A 19,212-nucleotide genomic window follows, 5' to 3' on the forward strand; every position below is an offset into this window, starting at 1 on the left:
CATCTCTTCTAAACATACAAAATTAGCCTCGTGGCAGGTGCCTGTGATCCCAGCTACTCGGGAGGCTGAGGCAGAGAATTGCTTGAACCTGGGAGGTAGAGGTTGCAGTGAGCCAAGACCACACCACTGCACTCTAGCCTGGGAGACAGAGTGAGACTCCATCTCAGAAAGTAGTGGGGATGGGGAGACTGCTTTAGAGAGAGGAAATAGCATGTTTGAGGTTCTTAATGCAAAAAAGAGAATGGAGTGTACAAATGACTGAAAGGAGGTCAAGATGGCTAGTGTTTCATGAATTAGAGGGAAAGTGGTTGAAGGTGTGGTAGGGGAGGTGGGAAGAGGGGCATATTTTGCAAGGACTCCTAGGCCATTTTGGTCTTTAGCTTAAGAACAGCAGGAACCTATTCAGAGTTTTTTTTTTTTTTTTTTTTTTTTTTTTTTAAATGCGGTGGACAGATAAGTTAAAAAGGTTATTTTCACTGCACTGTGGAGAGCAGATTGAAGTTGAGCAAGCATGGATGTAGAGAAGTTGTACTATAGTATTTCAAGTGAGAGGCAGTAGTACCTTGAATTAGGAAGTGCTAGTAGTTATGAAGAGAAATTGATGGATTTAAGCTGTATTTTAGAGGTGGAATCTGTAACATTTGATGATATATTAGATTACAGTGTCTAAGCCTCTGCAATATCAACATTTTAGGCCAGCTTTCTTTGGTGTGGAGGGGCTGTCCTGTGTACCCTCCTACGTCTAGTAGCATTCCTGCCACCAATCCCTAGTTGTGACAACCCAAAATGTCTGTGGACATTGCCAGTCGTCTTCTGTGGGGCAAAATTGTCCTAGTTGAAAACCACTGGGTTCGATTGAGGAGAAGTATTGAGGATTACACTCAAGTTTCTGGCTTCTACAGTTGGATGCATGGTGGCATCATTCACTGAGACAGAATAGAATGGAAGAGGAGAAACATTTATATATGTGCTTAATAAGGATTGACTTATGAGTCCGTGGACATGTTGCCTTTAAGATGCTTTTGAAGCGTCAGAGTGGATATTTAGCATTGATAATTGAATATACTGCATATAGATTTGGAATTCAAAGGATATTCATTAGCTAGAAATGTGTATTTGGCCATCATCAGCATACAGATAGTAATTGAAGCCTCAGGAAGTGAGTCTATGTCCAAGACTGGTTGAAATAGATTGAGGAAAGAATGGGAAAACAAATGCAAACCAAGATTATACACAACTGTTTTGGGAAATTTGGCAGTGAAAGGGGGGAGCAAAAGGTGGGAAGTTGGGACAAGGCTTTTTTTTTGTAAGGTGGGAGAAACTCTGCCCACATAAAAATGTTTGTGGGGAAGATTCATAGACAGGAAAGAGGTTGACTACTCTGGAAAGAAAAGAACAATCATGAATAAGGTTTCCTACAAGGTGGAAGGGTAATGGATCCTGTATATAGGTGGAGTGATTGGCCTTAGGTAAGAGAAAAACTTTTTTGAACTGGCTGATAGGAGGAGAGGATAGGTATAGATAGAGGGAAATTTGTAGATACGGTAGGGAGAAGTTAGTGGAGTTTCCAGGGTTGAATGGCATCTTCCCGTTTTCTCTCTGAATTACTATGCAAGATCATCTGTTGAGACTGGAGAAGATAAAGTAGGATATCAGAGGTTTGAGAATAGTGGAGAATGTTTGAAATACCATTTACTGAATGTGGGGAATCAAACTCACCAGAGAAACAGAATGCAGAAGGTTTGAAACATTATTTTCTGGGTAGTATAGAGGGCTCACTTAAGAGTGGTAATAGTGAATTCATTAATAATAATAGTAAGTCAGTCAGCTGAATCTGCCAGCTCCAGGGAAAGATTTTGTTAGAAGTTTTCTTAACTACTTTGAGGATAAACCTAAAGAATTGAATTTTGAAAATGAATACCCTCTGAGTTTAAATTTTTTCATCAGTGTTTTTTTTTTGTCTTTTTCAAGTTACTATGTTAACAACTCTTCAAAGTAGAAATCAGAGTTATTCCTGAATTTTAACTTTTGTTTTTACTCTAGGTTTTAGAAGAATATATGGTTTTTTGCACAAAAAAGAGACTGTAATTAGTTATCTAAGCCCCTGAATTCCATCTACAGTATTAGAACTGTTCTTTGAAATTTCTGGTTAGTAGAAGGTATTATGTGAATTGACTTATTTGATTTTGAATTTTGAGTTGAAATGAGGTTAGGCTGAGGTTTTTCTTGGTATTGATTGTGAAATAAAAAGATGATTATTAAAGAATTGTTACATTTCCTGTGTAATGTTAAATTTGGTAAGGGGCAAATTTTATGGAGCTTCTTGGCATCCTTGGAAGAACACTTTGGGGATAGTTATCTTACAGATCTCTAAAGGGTCTGTCTTTTTAATTTATGTTTTTGTCAGAAAAATTCAAAAACCACTGAGATGTCAATTTACCCAGAACACCTAAGAGAGAACTCAGACAGAAGAGATCAAATAAAAACTTGTTTTTTTCTATCCTTTTTTGGTCAGTTCTTTGGCCAAGTTCAGGTAATAGTAAGCGCCTAAAGTAATCAAACTTCAGGGGGAAAACAATCAGTAATCCAAATTGCCTTCTCAACCCGCCAGTTTATAAATTAAGAATACTCCCAACTTTGTCCGTACCCAAAACCATAGTAATTTAACACACAAACAAAAAGTGGGTTGTTTTAGGCATGACATTTTTCTGGTTCTATTTTATTTCAGAATTGGTTAATTTGATGGGAAAGGGAATTGACTGTGAAGAATGAATTTAAACTTTTATTACACATCTGGCTTTATTTTACTCAGAAAATTAATACCAGCTCTTTCTATAGCGACATGTAACAAAGACTAAGGCAGTGAGAGAGCCTGAGGAATTGCCAGTTATTGCAATGTTTATATGCTGTAATGACCTGCTTTCTGGACTATAATTTAATTTTGTTTCTCCCATTTCGAAAGCTCATTGCTGATTTGTGTTTGTTGTTTGTAGATAGCACTTAGGCAAAAAAAAAATTTACATTGTAGTATATGATTAGGTCTTGGTGTTTCCAGCTAAAAAGTTTTTTTTTGTTTTTTTTGTTTTTTTTTGAGACGTAGTTTCGCTCTTGTTGCCCAGGCTGGAGTGGAATGGCGTGATCTCGGCTCACCGCAGCCTCCATCTCCTGGGTTCAAGCAATTGTGGGATTATGGGCATGCACCACCATGCCCAGCTAATTTTGTATTTTTAGTAGAGACGGGGTTTCTCCATGTTGGTCAGGCTGGTCTCGAACTCCCAACCTTAGGTGATCCACCCACCTTAGCCTCCCAAAGTGCTGGGATTACAGGCATGAGCCACCTCGCCAGGCTAAAAAGTTTTTTTTTTTTTTTTTTCCCACTTTCTTTTACTCCAGGGCCCAGCTATCAAGGACAGGTAGTGAACTGCTGAGAATACCATGTGAAAGTTATACAGTGTTAAATACCATGTGAGAGCTTTATATATTGGTACATATAAAAACTTTTCTGAATCCCAGCCAGTACTGCCCTTATCCTTATGGCTTGTGTTGACTTCAGACAATGGTAATTTTATTGGTACTTAATTTGACCTTGACTTTGAGGACAAGTTACAATTTTTTTTTAGGAAAAATGAACATTTGTATTTGGAAGAAATATTTCTTTATTTTATTTTATTTTATTTTTTGAGATGGAGTCTTGCTGTGTTGCCCAGGCTAAAGTGCAGTGGCGTGATCTTGGCTCACTGCAACCTCTGCCTCCCAGGTTCAAGCAATTCTCCTGCCTCAGCCTCCCAAGTAGCTTGGACTACAGGCACCTGCCACCATGACTGGCTATTTTTTTTTTTGTATTTTTAGTAGAGATGGGGTTTCACCATCTTGGTCAGGCTGGTCTCGAACTCCTGACCTCAAATGATATGCCCATCTTGGCCTCCCAGAGTGCTGGGATTACAGGCATGAGCCACCGCGCCTGACCAGAAATATTTATTTTAATATTTTAGACTATGTATAAGTAAATTTTTTGTGTAGTGAGAAATAGACTAATTAATTTTATAGTGATAGATCTTGGTAGGTAGCCTAAGCAGATAGTATTGTTGTGATTTAGACAAGTTTAAGAATAATCCATTTTATATATATATTACTGGAGGGATTTTTTTTTTTTTTTTTTTTTTTGAGATGGAGTCTTACTAAGTTGCCCAGGGTACTCTTGAACTCCTGGGCTCAAGCCATCTTCCTGCCTCAGCTTCCTGAGTAGCTGATACTACCAGCATTTGCACTGTACCTGGCTTGGAATAGTTTTTTTAAACTAAAAATTAGGAAAAATTTACCCCAGAATTAAAGAATATTTTTGGAGTGCCATTATGCGTGGTCAGCTTGTTATTACATATGTGATCTAAATTGTATATGATATTTAGCCAAGGATTTTCATATTATACATTCCTCCTCTCTGTTTTTTTTTAAGAATTATAAGAACAGTGAGCCATCTTCTGGAATATTTCTCTAAATTAAAGCACCAGAAATCTTGTTCAAACATATATGTGCATTTCTTTTTTTGTCTCATCTGAACTCTCAGTATTTGTTCTAGAGTAAAGTAGTATGATTTGATAATGTGAATCCCCAAGTTAATGGGTAGATAATGAGGAAAATTCTTTCACATAAAAACTCATTAAATCTCCATTATAGTAGACCTTGGGAAAGAAAAAGTGTTTCCATGCATGTAAAAAATAGAGAGGAACAAGAATATGGAATTTTGTATTTTCCAAGTCACTGTAAATTTTTTCACATGTGACTCTTTCTACATTAACAGGGTCATTCAGATGAAAGCACTTTATGAATATAATAACATTCCACTTGGGCATTGTAAAGAAAATTTTTTTTTTTTAAATTTTTAAATTTTTTTTTGGAGACAGAGTCTTGTTCTGTTGCCCAGGCTGGAGTGCAGTGGTGCAATTTCAGCTCACTGCAACCTCCCATTTCCTGGGTTCGAGCGATTCTCCTGCCTCAGCCTGCTGAGTAGCTGGGACTACAGGTGCATGCCACTCTGCCTGGCTAATTTTTTGTATTTTGGTAGAGACAGGGTTTCACCGTCGTTGCCCAGGCTGGTGTTGAACTCCTGAGCTCAGGCAATCCGTCCACCTCGGCCTCCCAAAGTGCTAGGATTACAGGCATGAGCTACCTTGACCAGCCAAGAAGTTTGTTTGTTGATTTTGCTATTCAACGAAGACTGAGTACCTACTGTGAATTCCAGGATTATGTTGATCCAATCTGCCTGATTCTCTAGATTATGGGTTGGCAGAAGGGCCAGACAGTAAATATTTAGGCATGTGGGCTACGTAAGTCCTCTGTTGCATATTTAAAAAATCCTTCAAGTATCATTTAAAATTTTATGTTAGCCGCTTTTACTGGAGATCTTTTTCACATTTGTTACAAACTTGGACACTTCTTTTTAGCTTTTTATTATGGAAAATATCAAACCATATACTAAAGTAGAGAGAAAAACGTATCAAGACCTCATGTTGTCCACTTTAACAACTGCCAACATATGACCATAACAATTAACAACATATGACTAATCTTATTTTACCTTTACCTCCCTCCCTCATTAGTTTGAATCGGATTTGAGTTATTTTATTGGTAAATATTTCAGTATTCTGATATTCAGTTGATCTTTTTTGTTTATCCTTCCATCAGGGCCATACTGTCTTGATTACTGTAGCATTATATTAAGTAGAGAAGTCAATTGGGTTAAATTCTCCAATTTTTTTCTCAGCTATTCTTGGACTTTTGCCTTTCTAAGTCAAATTTAAAATTCTTTTGTCAGTTTCTAGAAAGAAGCCTTCTGGGCTTTCGATTTCTTTTTCATTTGTTGTGAAACAAATTATATCAAATGGGCTTTGGAGTTTGATTACATTGAATCTACAGATCAATTCTGGGAGAATTGACATCCTTAACAATAGTCTTTTGATCTGTGAATGTGGTTTATCTCTCCCTTTATTTAGGTCTTTAGGTTCTCTCAATATTTTCTAGTTTTCAGTATACAAATTCTGCACATCTCTTGGTACATAGATTTCTAAATATTTCATGCTTTTTGCTGCTATTGTGAAGTTTTTAAAAAGTAAATTTTTAATTGTTTGTTGATAGTGTATATGCTTTAAGTAGTGAATTATCTGTTTAGAAAATTAAAACGAGAAAAGGCCTTGGTTTTTTATATTATGTTAAACATATTAGTTTTGTTTACACATTCTTCTGGTGTGCTTTATTGTCTGTAGAAATGTTACTCTACAGCCTGGGCAAAATACTGAGAACCTGTCTCTCAAGAAAAAAAAATTAACCAGATGTGGTACTGCACACCTTTAGTCCCAGCTACTTGCGGGGCTGAGATGGGAGGATTGCTTGACAGGAGGTCAAGACAGCAGTGAGCTCTGATTGCGCCATTGCTCTCTAGTCTGGGCAACACGGTGAGACCATGTATCAAAAAACAAAAAGTTGCTCAATGTATTCTCATTTTTCTTACAAATACTTTCTATGGAAGTTGATTAGAATACTTTCAGGCGTTATTTCTTCAATTTTTTCTTCTCTCCTCTCCCATTCTTACCTCTTTCGAGATTCCAGTTCTTTCTGTTATTTGTCTTTGAGATGGCTTTTTCTGTACTACTTTCATTTTATTTTATTTCAGTGTTTTTGAGACAAGGTCTTCCTCTGTTGTCCAGGCTGGATTACAGTGGTGTGATCATGGCTCACTGTAACCTCGACCTCCCAGGCTCAAGCAATCCTCCTGCTTCAGCCTCCCTGTAGCTGAGACTACAGGCACGCACCACCATGCCCAGCTAATTTTTAAATTTGTTGTAGAAATGAGGTTTTGCCATGTTGCCAAGACTTGTCTCGGATTCCTGAGCTTAAGCGATGCGCCTGCCTTGGCCTCCCAAAGTGCTAGGATTATTGGCGTGCTCAGCCACCATGCCCAGCAGTGTGCTACTTTTATGTGGAGAGGGTTGAGCAGGCTAGCTTTGTGGCTCTAGGACTTCTCCTCTTCTGTGTTGTTTTTTTTTTTTTTTTTTTTTTTGTGACGGAGTCTTACTCTTGTCACCCAGGCTAGAGTGCAGTGGTGTGATCTCAGCTCACTGCAAGCTCTGCCTTCTGGGTTCAAGTGATTCTCTTGCCTCAGCCTCCCGGGTAGCTGGGACTACAGGCATGTGCCACCACTCCTGGCTAATTTTTTTGTATTTTTAGTAGAGATGCTGTTTCACCGTGTTGGCCAGGATGGTCTCGATTTCTTGTCCTTGTGATCCACCTGCCTCGGCCTCCCAAAGTGCTGGGATTACAGGCGTGAGCCACCATGCCCAGCCCTCTTCTGTTCTTGTGTAGTATTCAGAAATATACTTCCTGAGTGCCTTTGCTTTTTTCCTTTCCTACTTTTATCTAGAGCGGAATTTTTTACCCTCTGTACTATTGGCATTTTGGGCCAGATAATCTTTGCTGTGGTAGAGTTGTCCTCTGTATTGTAGGATGTTCAGTGACATCCTGGCCTCTACCTACTAAGTGCCAGGGACTTTCCCTCTGCCCTGCCTGGTCCTGTTATGATAACCAAAAATGTTTTCATATTCATATGTCCACTGAGAGTCAGAATCATTTTACACCTTTCCTTTTCTCCTGATGGCTCTGTACTGTCCAGTTTAAGTTTCTCTTCCTGGTAGTTTCTGCTGTTGCTTTTTCTTGGAAGGGAACCTCATTTTGTTTGGAGGTCTCTGATCTTTCTGTGGTCCCCTTGCATTTACCTATGAATTGTAGCCTATGAAGCTGCTTGCCTATTTTGGTTGTGGTACATTGATGTGGGCTGCTTAGTTTGGTGAGTGAGGGGGAGAAGGTATTACCTATAAGGAATTTGATTTCTGCATGTTCTGTTTTTAAGACTGTTTCAAATCCCATTCCCTTTTCTTTTACCGTGTCTGATACCGTGTGAATCTTGCTGCTGTTGGTATTTGTCGCACTCCTGAGTGTTCATGATGAATACTTGGTCAGTCAATTGTGTTTTATTTTTTGGCCACATTTTGGTTTGGTTTGATCTCTTTGATTTATTCTCCTAGTTGCTCTGTCTTTTGTGGGGTGGGTATTCAGAGATTTTAAAGAAAGTTATGCTTCTTTCATTGCCAAATTGCCTAGAATGCCTCTGCCTTCTTAAAATGAGGATCCTAAATATGTGAAAGACAACATTTTTCATGATGGGTGATATTTTTGCCTCATTATGGACTATAAGGCAGACCTAGAGAGGGACAGATTGAAAATACAAGAGCAGGACTGAAAAACTGGTAGAGGTGTTTGTGCCCTTAAGGTGACCAGAAGGCTTGAATACAAAATTATTGGTAGAGAGATTAGCTTTGAATGGGGAAAAGGGCACCTTTCCCCCCTCACCCCCCAGATATGTTTGTTTTTAGGTCTGTGGTTAAGAGGCTGAGGAATATCGCATTTGGTATTCTCAATTTTCGTAGTAAACTTTAACTGTATCTGCTAGAGAAAGGGAGATAAGTTTAGAGGGCTTGAAGAAGATAGTAAACGTTTTGGAATGGCATAATGAAAAACAGAAGCGATATCTAACCAAAGACTTGGAAGAAATTGCTAAGTGATGCTAAGGGCCAACCTAAGACTAAATTTGAAATACTCCAATTTTATAATTTTAATTTTTTTTTTCAGTTTTGTCTCTTAGCAACTTAGATGTAAGAGCAGAGAAGGTGTTTTTTTTTTTTTTTTTAATTGATCTAAGATTAGGGTTTTGTAGGACAAGTATTAGAACATGACAAGGTAGATAATGTTGTTAAGGCATGATAAGAGAGTGGTTCAAGGGATGCACTGTGTGGTGTAGACTGCATAGGAAAAGAAATAACACCATTTAGGTACTGACGGCTTGGCGGAAAAGGGAGGATTCAAAGGAATCTAGATCTCTTGTGGTTGTAGAGCAGGTATGAGGAGAGTGAGAAAGTGTGAATTGGATAGGAGATTGAAGCCAAGATAGTATATTGGAATTTAAAATTTCAGAGCTAGAGCAGTTCCAGTTTATTGTAAAGACCACATTATAGGAGTGTATACTGATGAAGAATACTGGAGGAAATAAAAGTCCAGAAACAGAGTATGTCGTGATATATAGCCCATTTCAAATAGGGAAATCACCTATGTTGATGGCAAGAATTGGGCTAGAGGGAAAAGTGTGAACCAGATCAGTAGATAAAAGGGTGGTAGGGTCAGTTGTGATGGCTCACACCTGTAATACCAGCACTTTGGGAGGCTGAGGCAGGCGGATCACTTAAGGTCAGGAGTTCGAGAGCAGCCTGGCCAACATGGCAAAACCCTGTCCCTACAAAAATTGAAAAATTAGCCGAGTGTGGTGGCAGATGCCTGTATTCGCAGCTACTTGGGAGGCTGAGGTAGGAGAATCGGTTGAACCCAGGAAGCTGAGGTTGCGGTTAGCGGAGATCGCACCACTGCATTCCAGGCTGGGCGACGAATAAGATTCCGTCTCAAAAAAAAAAAAAAAAAAAAAGGTGGTAAGTACATGGCAACATGAAGTTAGGGTTCAGGGCATTATTACAAGAATGGGACAGGGGGTGGTTTGCATGAGCCCAGAAGACCAGGGACTGGTGACATCTCTTATATTTGGTATTTGTGGGTGTGAATTCTAGGGATTGGGCAAACTTCTTTAAAGAGCCAAATAGTAAATACTTTAGGCTTTGGCACTCACATATTGTTTCTGTTGCATATTCTTATTTGTTTGTTTTCATAATCCTTTAAAAATGTAAAAAAATTCTTTGCTCAGGGGCCATACAAATACAGTGAGCAAGTGTTAAACAGTTTGCTGACCCATGGATTATTTTTATTATGAAGTATCTGTGTCTGTACTTTTCTGTGAGTTGTAAATTTTACTTTGTAAAATTTATATATAGTTTTTCAGACCATTCTCCTCCTGTACTTGAGTAATAGTAGCTTTGTTTTGGAAACTATTAAGAAGATAATATATATTCCCTTTTAAAATAGTGTTAATATAATTGATTTATACTTCTCCAAATGGCAATTACTTTTACATTGCTGAACAAAACTTTTACTTTTTTTTTGTGGTGGATTCAAGTTGAGTCAGCAGATACTGGAGTTATTTGAAACTTGTCAGCAGCATATAAGTGATTTAAAGAAGAAAGAACTCTGTCGAACCCAGCTGCAGAGAGAAATTCAGCTGTTATTTCCACGTATGTTTCCCTATTTTGCATGCCCTTTAGGTATATGGTTTCCTATTTTAAATTTTATCTTTTTTTTTTTTTTAATAGGCACAGAACCAGTGCACCTTGTTTAGATTTTAAGTACTCTTACTACTTTCTTTTGTTTCTTTAGAAAGCAGACTTTTTTTGGTTGGGTCCTCTTTAAATGGATTTGGTACCCGGAGCAGTGATGGTGATTTATGCCTAGTTGTTAAGGAAGAACCAGTAAGTAAGGAAACATTTATTCCAAGTGTGTTTCTTGTGTTAATGGGTTAAGAAATTTTACATAAAAGTCATTGAGGAAAAAAAATTTGCTTTGTTGTGATTACGTCTTTGTATTTTGTTTACCATAATTGCAGGAAACCTAGGAAATTTTTTATTTTTAAGGCATGTGCACAATAAGCTAAGTAATAGGAAGTATAGCATTAATTTAATTCTAAGTTTTTAAAGTGAGATGGCTTCACTATGTGTTGTTTTTTTTTTCAAGAACTCTGCCTCTGTTTTGAAATGTCATTAGTTTGGTTATGTTATCAGGATGCAGCAAAGAAGAGCATGTGGCAATATTATTTTCTTGATATATTTCCTTTCCATTTGAATTCTCAGTGATTCTATTTTTAATCTTTACTTTTTTTCTCCTTGAAAATGCTTGTTAAGGGAAAATAGATTTCACTGAAATTTAAAATAAGACTATCATGTTTATTAAATTTAAAATATTTTTCTCTGACATTTTGCCTTTGTTTTTTTTTTTTTCTTTCTTTTTCTGTAGCAACGATACTGTGTTATTTAGTACAGGTTGAGTATTCCTTATCTAAAATGCTTGGGACCAGAGTTTTTTGGATTTGAGATTTTTTTTTTTTTTTTTGGAATACTTGCACTATACTTAACATTTGAACATCCCTGATCCAGATCTGAAATGCTCCAATGAACATTTCCTTTGAGTATCATGTCAGCACTCAAAAAGTTTCAGATTTCGGATTTCAAGGTTTTGGATTAGGGATGTTCAACCTGTAGTATGTTTACCTGAATTTCCAGTTAACTGATACTCCTGTGTTTAATACTGCAGTAATTGGTGTTCGTTAAGCTGACTTGAGGCAGCCTCTTTAAGATGCTGAGGTTTCTTCTGAACTACCAGTGATTAAATTAAGCTCAGTGTAATTTTAATATGCCTTATTATGTTTTACATCTTTAAAAATACAAAAAATTATTGAATGTTAATGTATAATTTTACTATTCATATTATTCCACTAGCAAAAATGACTTCTAGTTACTGCAAATCAGAAAGAGATTTATTCCAGGAAGAATATTTTTCTAGGCTTTGAAATCATATAAAGAGAAAGTTTAAAAAAACCTCACATTATTAACAGTGGAGAGTACAAGGGTTGTAATTAAAACTTTTTTGTGCTGCTAGATTATACTCAAGCACATCCCACTCATCCTCTAGTCTTATTCACATGTCTAAATCATGTTGTCATAGCTTTTACACAAACTGAGGCACCATGGATATGAAACTATCCTTGAGCAGCTTAAGATCTAGATAAGGCTAAAATTCTGTTTATTTTTGTTGGAGGTTGCTTTTTGTACAGTGTTATACTGAAGGGAAAAATGACATAAATGGCTGTTTCAGAATTTCTTTGAAAACTGTGCTTTTAAGCTTAAAATCAGAAATTGATTTAGAAATGTAGATGTGAAAGATAGCATTAAAGGTTGATTTTTTCTATAATTTAGAAAAATAAGTTTCCTTGGGTATATTGAAAAATAACTCCAAAGGAAAGTATATCTTGTATGTTTTGTTTTTGTTGAGATACGTTAGGAAAATGAAACATTAAGCTGAGAAAGATAATGAAAAAACACTTTATTTTTAACTTTTCAGTGTTTTTTTCAGGTAAATCAGAAGACTGAAGCACGGCATATACTCACCTTAGTCCATAAACACTTCTGTACTAGACTTTGTAAGTCTGACATGCCTCAAGTTTGTATGTCACCTGACATAACTTTATTTAAAATGCCTCTTACATTATCTTCTGGTAAGAATTGTTTATTCTGGTCAGGATAGGTATAATATGGATCCTTTTTTCCAAATGAATTTCTTTTAACTTTTGATTAAAAAGGAGAGTGATCATTTATTCAGCATATCTTTATGGCTCTTACTGCAAAATATACCACCTGCTGCAGTGAGGGGGATTCAAAGATATGTAAGTTTTAGTTCTTTTTCTCAAAAGTTTATAGATTGTTAGGGAAATTAAAGCATGAATATAAATAGTTGTAGTAACAGAGTATCTGTGAACAGCTAAAAGTGTTGGTACACATGAAGTCCAGATGAGAATTTCATCTGGCTTGCAATGATATGCATCTTTACTTGTTTTAAAAATAAGATCACTGAACATGAGACCTAAATGTATGACTTCAACAGAAAGCAAATTGTTGACTTAAGCCATTTTATTTTACGAATTTACTTTTTGAATACACTGACTCTAAACAGATTTTAATCCACATGTTAAGCCATCTCAATTAATTTCTTTTTATATAGAATTTTATAGAAAGTTGAAGTTATCCTGTGTGATATTGGAAAGACACTTGTTCATTTGTTGAACAGACATTCATTATATGCCAGACTTTGAGCTGGAATGTACAAGTCAAGTAACAAGTCACTGTCTTTGAATAACTTACATCTACTGTAGAAGAGAAATAAATGAAGTGATTTATTTCTTTGGACCTAGGCTTCTGCATTCTGAATTATTCTGTAAAATAAAGAATAATTCATACCTAAGTGGATTTTTAATAGCTATTTGAATCAAAATATTAAAAACGGAAGGTACCTTAAAGATCATGTAATTCACATGAATTTTTTTTTTTCTTTTTCTTTTGGTTATTTTTAATAGTTAAGGAAACTGGTGATCAATGGATTTAGTAACTTGCTTAGACTATAGTTCATTGGTCTCAGAACCTGTACTTATTACTCAAAACTTTTAACTCCTAATTTTATTTTTCTGAATTCCTGCACATAAATTCTATTTTGAAAGCTTGATATAGTCTTTTTTTTTTTTTTTTTTTGAGACAGAGTCTCGCTCTCTCACCAGGCTGGAGTGCAGTAGCACGATCGCAGGTCACTGCAACCTCCCCCTCCCTGGTTTAAGCGATTCTCATGCCTCAGCCTCCCTATTAACTGGCATTACAGGTGTGTGCCACCTCAACTGGCTAATGTTTGTATTTTTAGTAGAGCCGGGGTTTTGCCATGTTGGCCAGGCCTGTCTCAAACTCCTGGCCTCAAGTGATACATACACTTTGACCTCCCAAAGTGCTAGGATTACAGGCGTGAACCACCAAGCCCAGCTGATATATAGATTCTGTAATTTTGATGGTAAAACATTATAACAGAAAATTTTCGGGTTTAAAAAAATCCTGGTACTACTTTTTCTGTAGTTAAAAAATTAGAAAATTGCTCATTTGGGAAAGATTTTCAGAATTGCATTTTTAGACACTTCTGTATTTTCCTAATTTTCTATGATAAGCATATATTACTTTCAACTCAATAATTTTTTAGTTTGATGGAATAAAAATATGTATATACTTTTATTATATGTTGTATATGATATGTGTATATATGTAATACATATGTGTATATATTTGAATTTCCTATCAGCTGATACTCCTGTGTATAATAGCACAATAATTGGTGTTCACTAAGCTGTTCTGAATTTTTCACTTGTAGAGATCATGTGTATAATAAATATATGTATTTTTCACTCATAGAGATCACACTTACTGAATGCATCCAAGCCCCATGTATCATGTTGCAAAGCATTTCCACACATAAGACTCTGTAAATATGATTTCTGTAGTTACCATGATACCTTACTCTATGCTGTACCAAAATTAGCTATTCCCTCTGCTGCTAGCTTAGACATATTTTCACTCTTACAGTGATCTGATGAACTTCTCTGTAGATACTATATTAGACCACATTCCTGAAAATAACCTTAATATAAAGCCCCCTAAATGGTATTACTGGAGCCTCCAACCTTAGAAGAATTTGATAATGTCCTTGCTTGTATTCTTTTTCACAGACGTTTTCTTAAATTATTTTAGCTTAGTAAATACTATTTTTTTTAAAATGTGCATTGGAACACTCTGAATTCTAGAAACATTTGCCGATATTCACATTATCTTTTGTCTTTCAGCGGGCTACATAGAGAGACCTCAGCTGATTCGAGCAAAAGTGCCAATTGTGAAGTTCAGGGATAAAGTCAGGTAAGTAATTAATGAGCTTTCTTTTTTCAGTTCCTTTAGATCATTTTTAGATACTCATCTGATAAAGATAATTAAGAATTGTATGTTGTAGCACTACAGTTTATTTTCATCAGTTTTCAGAAATCATTTGACTTGGTGTTTGAAATGGTTTTTTAAAATTGAGCGATATTTTATGCTTAACTATACTTAGCTATTCTGCTTGACATTTTGAATATGTGAGACTATCCAATTTAAAGAGTATGCACATATTTGTATTTTAGATTTTTAAATGATCTCTTGCCTTTTGGAAGTAATGCGTTCTGAAGAACATAATTAATGAAATTCGACATACTAATATCAAGGGATTTGTTGTAAATACAATTACGATTAAACAAGTTATGTTTCATTTTAATGAAAGATACATATAATACCTAGAGAATAGATAATGAACGAACAACAGCAAAATATACTTGTTCCATTTCAAAATTTATATGTTCTACCAGCTTGGGTTCTGAATTTCTTATGGACATTAGAATTGGGATCTTTTATATAATATCTGAATGCAAAATGTAAATAGATGTTGATTATTTCATTAAACTGATTTGTTACTGTTTTCTAAAAATAGAATTGTGACAGATTTCATAAAATTTGTCCAGTTTTACAAAATTAATACTGAAATTATGCCCCCCCACACACATTATTGATCCTTATCTTTCATAGATTGTGTTTGCACCAATTTGCCTACTTGCTAAAAGTTATTTGTAACTCCCCACATGAATATTCATACACTTTAGCAGTCATTTCATGGGCATACACAGAGTGGTGAAAATTTCAAATCACCCAATACCATGTTTCCAGCTGAGATAGAATTAGGTGACACACTGTCTTCTTGTTCAGCTTCGTACTGTAAACAGATAACCTCCTCATAGTCTAATTAATGCCATATTTTTCACATTTTTGTGCTTTTTTTGCTTTTTAGAATGGCCCCCAAGCATAGTGTGGAGTTACTTTCTAGTGTCCCCAAGTGCAGGAAGGCTGTGATGGTGCCCTATGGAGAAAATATGTGTTAGGTAGGCTTTGCTCAGGCATGAGTTACAGTACTCTTGGCCATGAGTCCACTGTTAATGAATCAACCATATGTATTAAATACAATGTCTTCAAACAGAAGCACAACATAAAACTTGGTTACATATTGATGAGTTTATGAAAATGTGACCAGGCTGGCAGAAACCTAACCCTGTGCTTACCCTAGGAGCAATGATATATAGTATTTATTAATTCAGTGTTTGCAGCAACTTTATAGAATGTGGCTACTATGAGTGATGAAAATTGACTGAATATATATATTTTAAACAAACTTTAATGCCTGGCTCAAGCCATTCCTTTATATATCTAAACATCAGTCAGATCTATAAATACTTATTAAATTTCTGCCAAGTAAATTGTGTCAGATTTTCCTAAAGCAGATATGAAATATATAGGGAGATAAAACATAAAGTTATTATCTAATTATAAGTTTTTAATAATATATGGTTGTAGTTATAGTTACAAAAATAGTTTTATTCTTTTTCTGTTTTAAGATTATCATACAAACTTTTTTTGTTCTTAAGCATTTTTTTTTTTTTAAGAGACAGAGTTTTACTGTGTTGCCCAGGCTGGAGTACAGTGGCATGATCATAGCTCACTGTAACCTCAAATGCCTGGACTCAAGTGATCCTCCCATTTCAGCCTCCTGAGTAGGTAGGACTACAGGCACACACCAACACACTAGGTTAATTTTTGTATTTTTGGTAGAGACAGGGTCTTGCCATGTTGCCCAGGCTAGTTTTGAACCCCTGGCCTCAAGCAATCCTCCTACCTTAGCCTCCCAAAGTTCTGGAATTACAGGAGTGTGCTGCTGTACCTGGCCAAATCCTACTTCCCAACAGAACCATATCTCATGAATATTTGGTTATATCATTAAGTATTGTTCTACAGCTCATTTTTAATGGCTTTATATTTTTTCATTGAGTGAATAAGTAGTCATTAACTTAACCATTCCCCTGTGTTTGAACATTTGGTGTGTTTCTAGTTTTTAGATAACATAAATAAGCATTTTGTGCATAAATTCTTTCCATATTGAGGATCACTTTTTTAGTATTTCTAGAAGTAGTATTGAAGCAGGGACTATGGATATTTTTAAAGCCCTGAATTCAATTTTGGAAAAATTTTTAACTGCAGACTAGTTGCCGTCTATGTGTTTTTCTTTTCTATTGAGTTACTATATGGATGCAGTACAAATTGGCTTCAGTGTTAGACTTACACAAACACAAAGAATAACTCTATTGTTACTGTAAGTTTCCCAAAGCCAAATAATGTATAATATCTGAAGTGTTAATACTACTATTCATTTTTATTAATATGCCTGGGTAATGGAAAGATTGTAAGATTTCTTTTGTTCCCCCAAATAAGAAAGACTGAAATGGTAGATTTCAAATTTTATACTTAAAATCTGTAATTAATATAGAAAGATTTCATTTTTATTTTAGACAGTCTTTTCACAGAAAAATTTAGTATTTATAAGTTGGGATCTCACATGGGTATAAGTAGAACTGACTTACAGAAAGTAATCCTTCGTTTTTGTATGAGTTTAGCCGTTTTTTGTAGATTGCGTCATTATTGCCCTATTTTCTTTTTTTTGTTTTTTTTTGAGACGGAGTCTCGCTTTGTTGCCCAGGCTGGAGTGCAGTGGTGCAATCTCGGCTCACTGCAAGCTCCACCTCCCGGATTCACGCCATTCTGCTGCCTCAGCCTCCAAGTAGCTGGGACTACAGGCACGCACTACCACGCCTGGCTAATTTTTTGTATTTTTAGTAGAGACGGGGTTTCACCGTGTTAGCCAGGATGGTCTCGATTTACTGACCTTGTGGTCCGCCCGCCTCAGCCTCCCAAAGTGCTGGGATTACAGGCTTGAGCCACCGCACCTGGCCATTGCCCTGTTTTTTAAATTATGAACTGCATATATTTGCTTCCAAATAAATAATCATTATGTGTTTTGAGTATTATAGATAGCTTTTTCCAGGTATCAGTAGCCAAATTTGACATGATACTGTAATTTACTAGCCATTTTAGAGGAAATATAATGTGTAGACAGAGCTTTTAAATTTTTTTTCCCTGCATTTTATTTGGCTTTTTATTCCTGTTGTTTTAAAGTATATGATGCTATAATTCCAGATCATTTGAGAATGTATAACTTAATGGGATAGCTTGCTCAGAAATGTTTTTGGTCACATAGTTTTGTTTATCTGGAAACGATTGTGAGATTTAAACATTTTCAGCTGGACATGGTGGCTCTTACCTATAATACTGGTGATTTGGGAGGCTGAGGTGGGGGGACTGCTTGAGCCCAGGAGCTTGAGGCTGGAGTAAGCTATGATTATGCTACTGCACTCCAGCCTGGGCCACAGAGCGAGAGTCCATCTTTTTAAAGAAAAAAAAAATTTTTTTTCTTTGGGGTAATTGGAGCCTTAGCAGTATGTTACTGATTTTTCCACTAGTCTTATTTTATATTTTCAGTACTCACCAAATCACATCAAAATAACATACTGAGTATTTGTTCATTCTTATTTCTTTAGTGTGTCATGTTAAAAACACAGGTCTATGGCCTTTGGGCCCATGCTATTTTGCATCATGGGATGGATGAGCATTAATTTAGTTATTAGGAAGGAAGTGTTTTTGTTCTTCAGCTAACGTTTATTGTTTTTTTTTTCTTAAATAGTTGTGTGGAGTTTGACCTGAATGTAAACAATGTTGTTGGAATAAGAAACACATTCCTTCTCAGAACTTATGCATACCGTAAGTTTGTGGTTTGTTTATAAAAAATTAGCCTCTTTTTTCTTTATTCATTTTTAAAGATGTTTGTCATAAATAGTGACATCCCTTTAGTTGTGTTTAAGTATATCTTATTTTATTTGTATATGTTGCTACACTAAAATCATATACTATCAGTTATAGGTGAATCAAGTGGCATTTTAATAATTGGTAATTTTTAAAAGGTAACTAAGGTGAGTTTTAGACATAAGACACATTTGTGGTGAACAGACACAGTGTTTAATGTACACAGAGACAGTGCTCTTTATTTTGGCATGGATCTGGGAAATAATGTAAACTTTCAAAGAAACTATAATGTCTCTTACCATGTTAAGTTTTAATTTTACTTTCAGTTGAAAATCGAGTTCGTCCGTTAGTGCTGGTGATTAAGAAGTGGGCAAGTCACCATCAGATAAATGATGCCAGTCGTGGTACTTTAAGCAGCTATAGTCTTGTATTGATGGTTTTGCACTATTTACAAAGTAAGTATAATGGGGTTTTACCCAATTTTTAAAAGTAAAAGACAGTTAGCTTTATTATGGTGTTTTCTCTGTTGACCCTATTTTCAAATAGTATTGTTTTAAAAGTTCTTTCTAGGGTCCACAAAACACATTTCCTGTTTTGTTGTTTTGGACAAATGTTTTAAAAGTGTTATTCCTTGGAAAATATTAAGAAGTTTCACTGTTTTTTTACTTTTTGAAAGTTTTTTTATAGTCACTTTTGTTTTCAAAGAACTTTCACCACTGTATTGTGGACCCATTATCTTGAGGCAGACAAATGTTCAAAAGGTCTATAAAAGTTAGTTCAAGCACTGTTCATCATATTTTTAATTTTTACTTTGAGACAGGGATTAAATGATTTTCCTGTTGGTTAAAGAAGCTTTTAATCTGAGTTGCCTTCCTCAACT

General features: G+C 35.7%; 1 protein-coding gene across 6 annotated transcripts in view; it reads left to right on the forward strand.

The window, feature by feature from the left end:
* Nucleotides 1-19,212, forward strand: part of TENT2 (terminal nucleotidyltransferase 2) — a 73,783-nt gene that overhangs the window by 17,517 nt on the left and 37,054 nt on the right. For 3 of the 6 annotated variants that reach the window (XM_017959696.3, XM_003899864.5, XM_009208679.4), the window contains 6 exons: nucleotides 10,106-10,220; nucleotides 10,363-10,454; nucleotides 12,100-12,178; nucleotides 14,408-14,477; nucleotides 18,214-18,290; nucleotides 18,659-18,787. In XM_017959696.3, the coding sequence (XP_017815185.1) occupies nucleotides 10,106-10,220; nucleotides 10,363-10,454; nucleotides 12,100-12,178; nucleotides 14,408-14,477; nucleotides 18,214-18,290; nucleotides 18,659-18,787 (562 nt within the window). The remainder of the gene's footprint in view (nucleotides 1-10,105; nucleotides 10,221-10,362; nucleotides 10,455-12,099; nucleotides 12,179-14,407; nucleotides 14,478-18,213; nucleotides 18,291-18,658; nucleotides 18,788-19,212) is intronic. The other 3 variants (XM_017959698.3, XM_021939499.2, XM_003899863.5) reach the window with 2 other exon arrangements.

Source organism: Papio anubis, chromosome 5 (genome assembly GCF_008728515.1).
Source record: "Papio anubis isolate 15944 chromosome 5, Panubis1.0, whole genome shotgun sequence".
In the NCBI taxonomy this organism is placed as follows: Eukaryota; Metazoa; Chordata; class Mammalia; order Primates; family Cercopithecidae; genus Papio; species Papio anubis.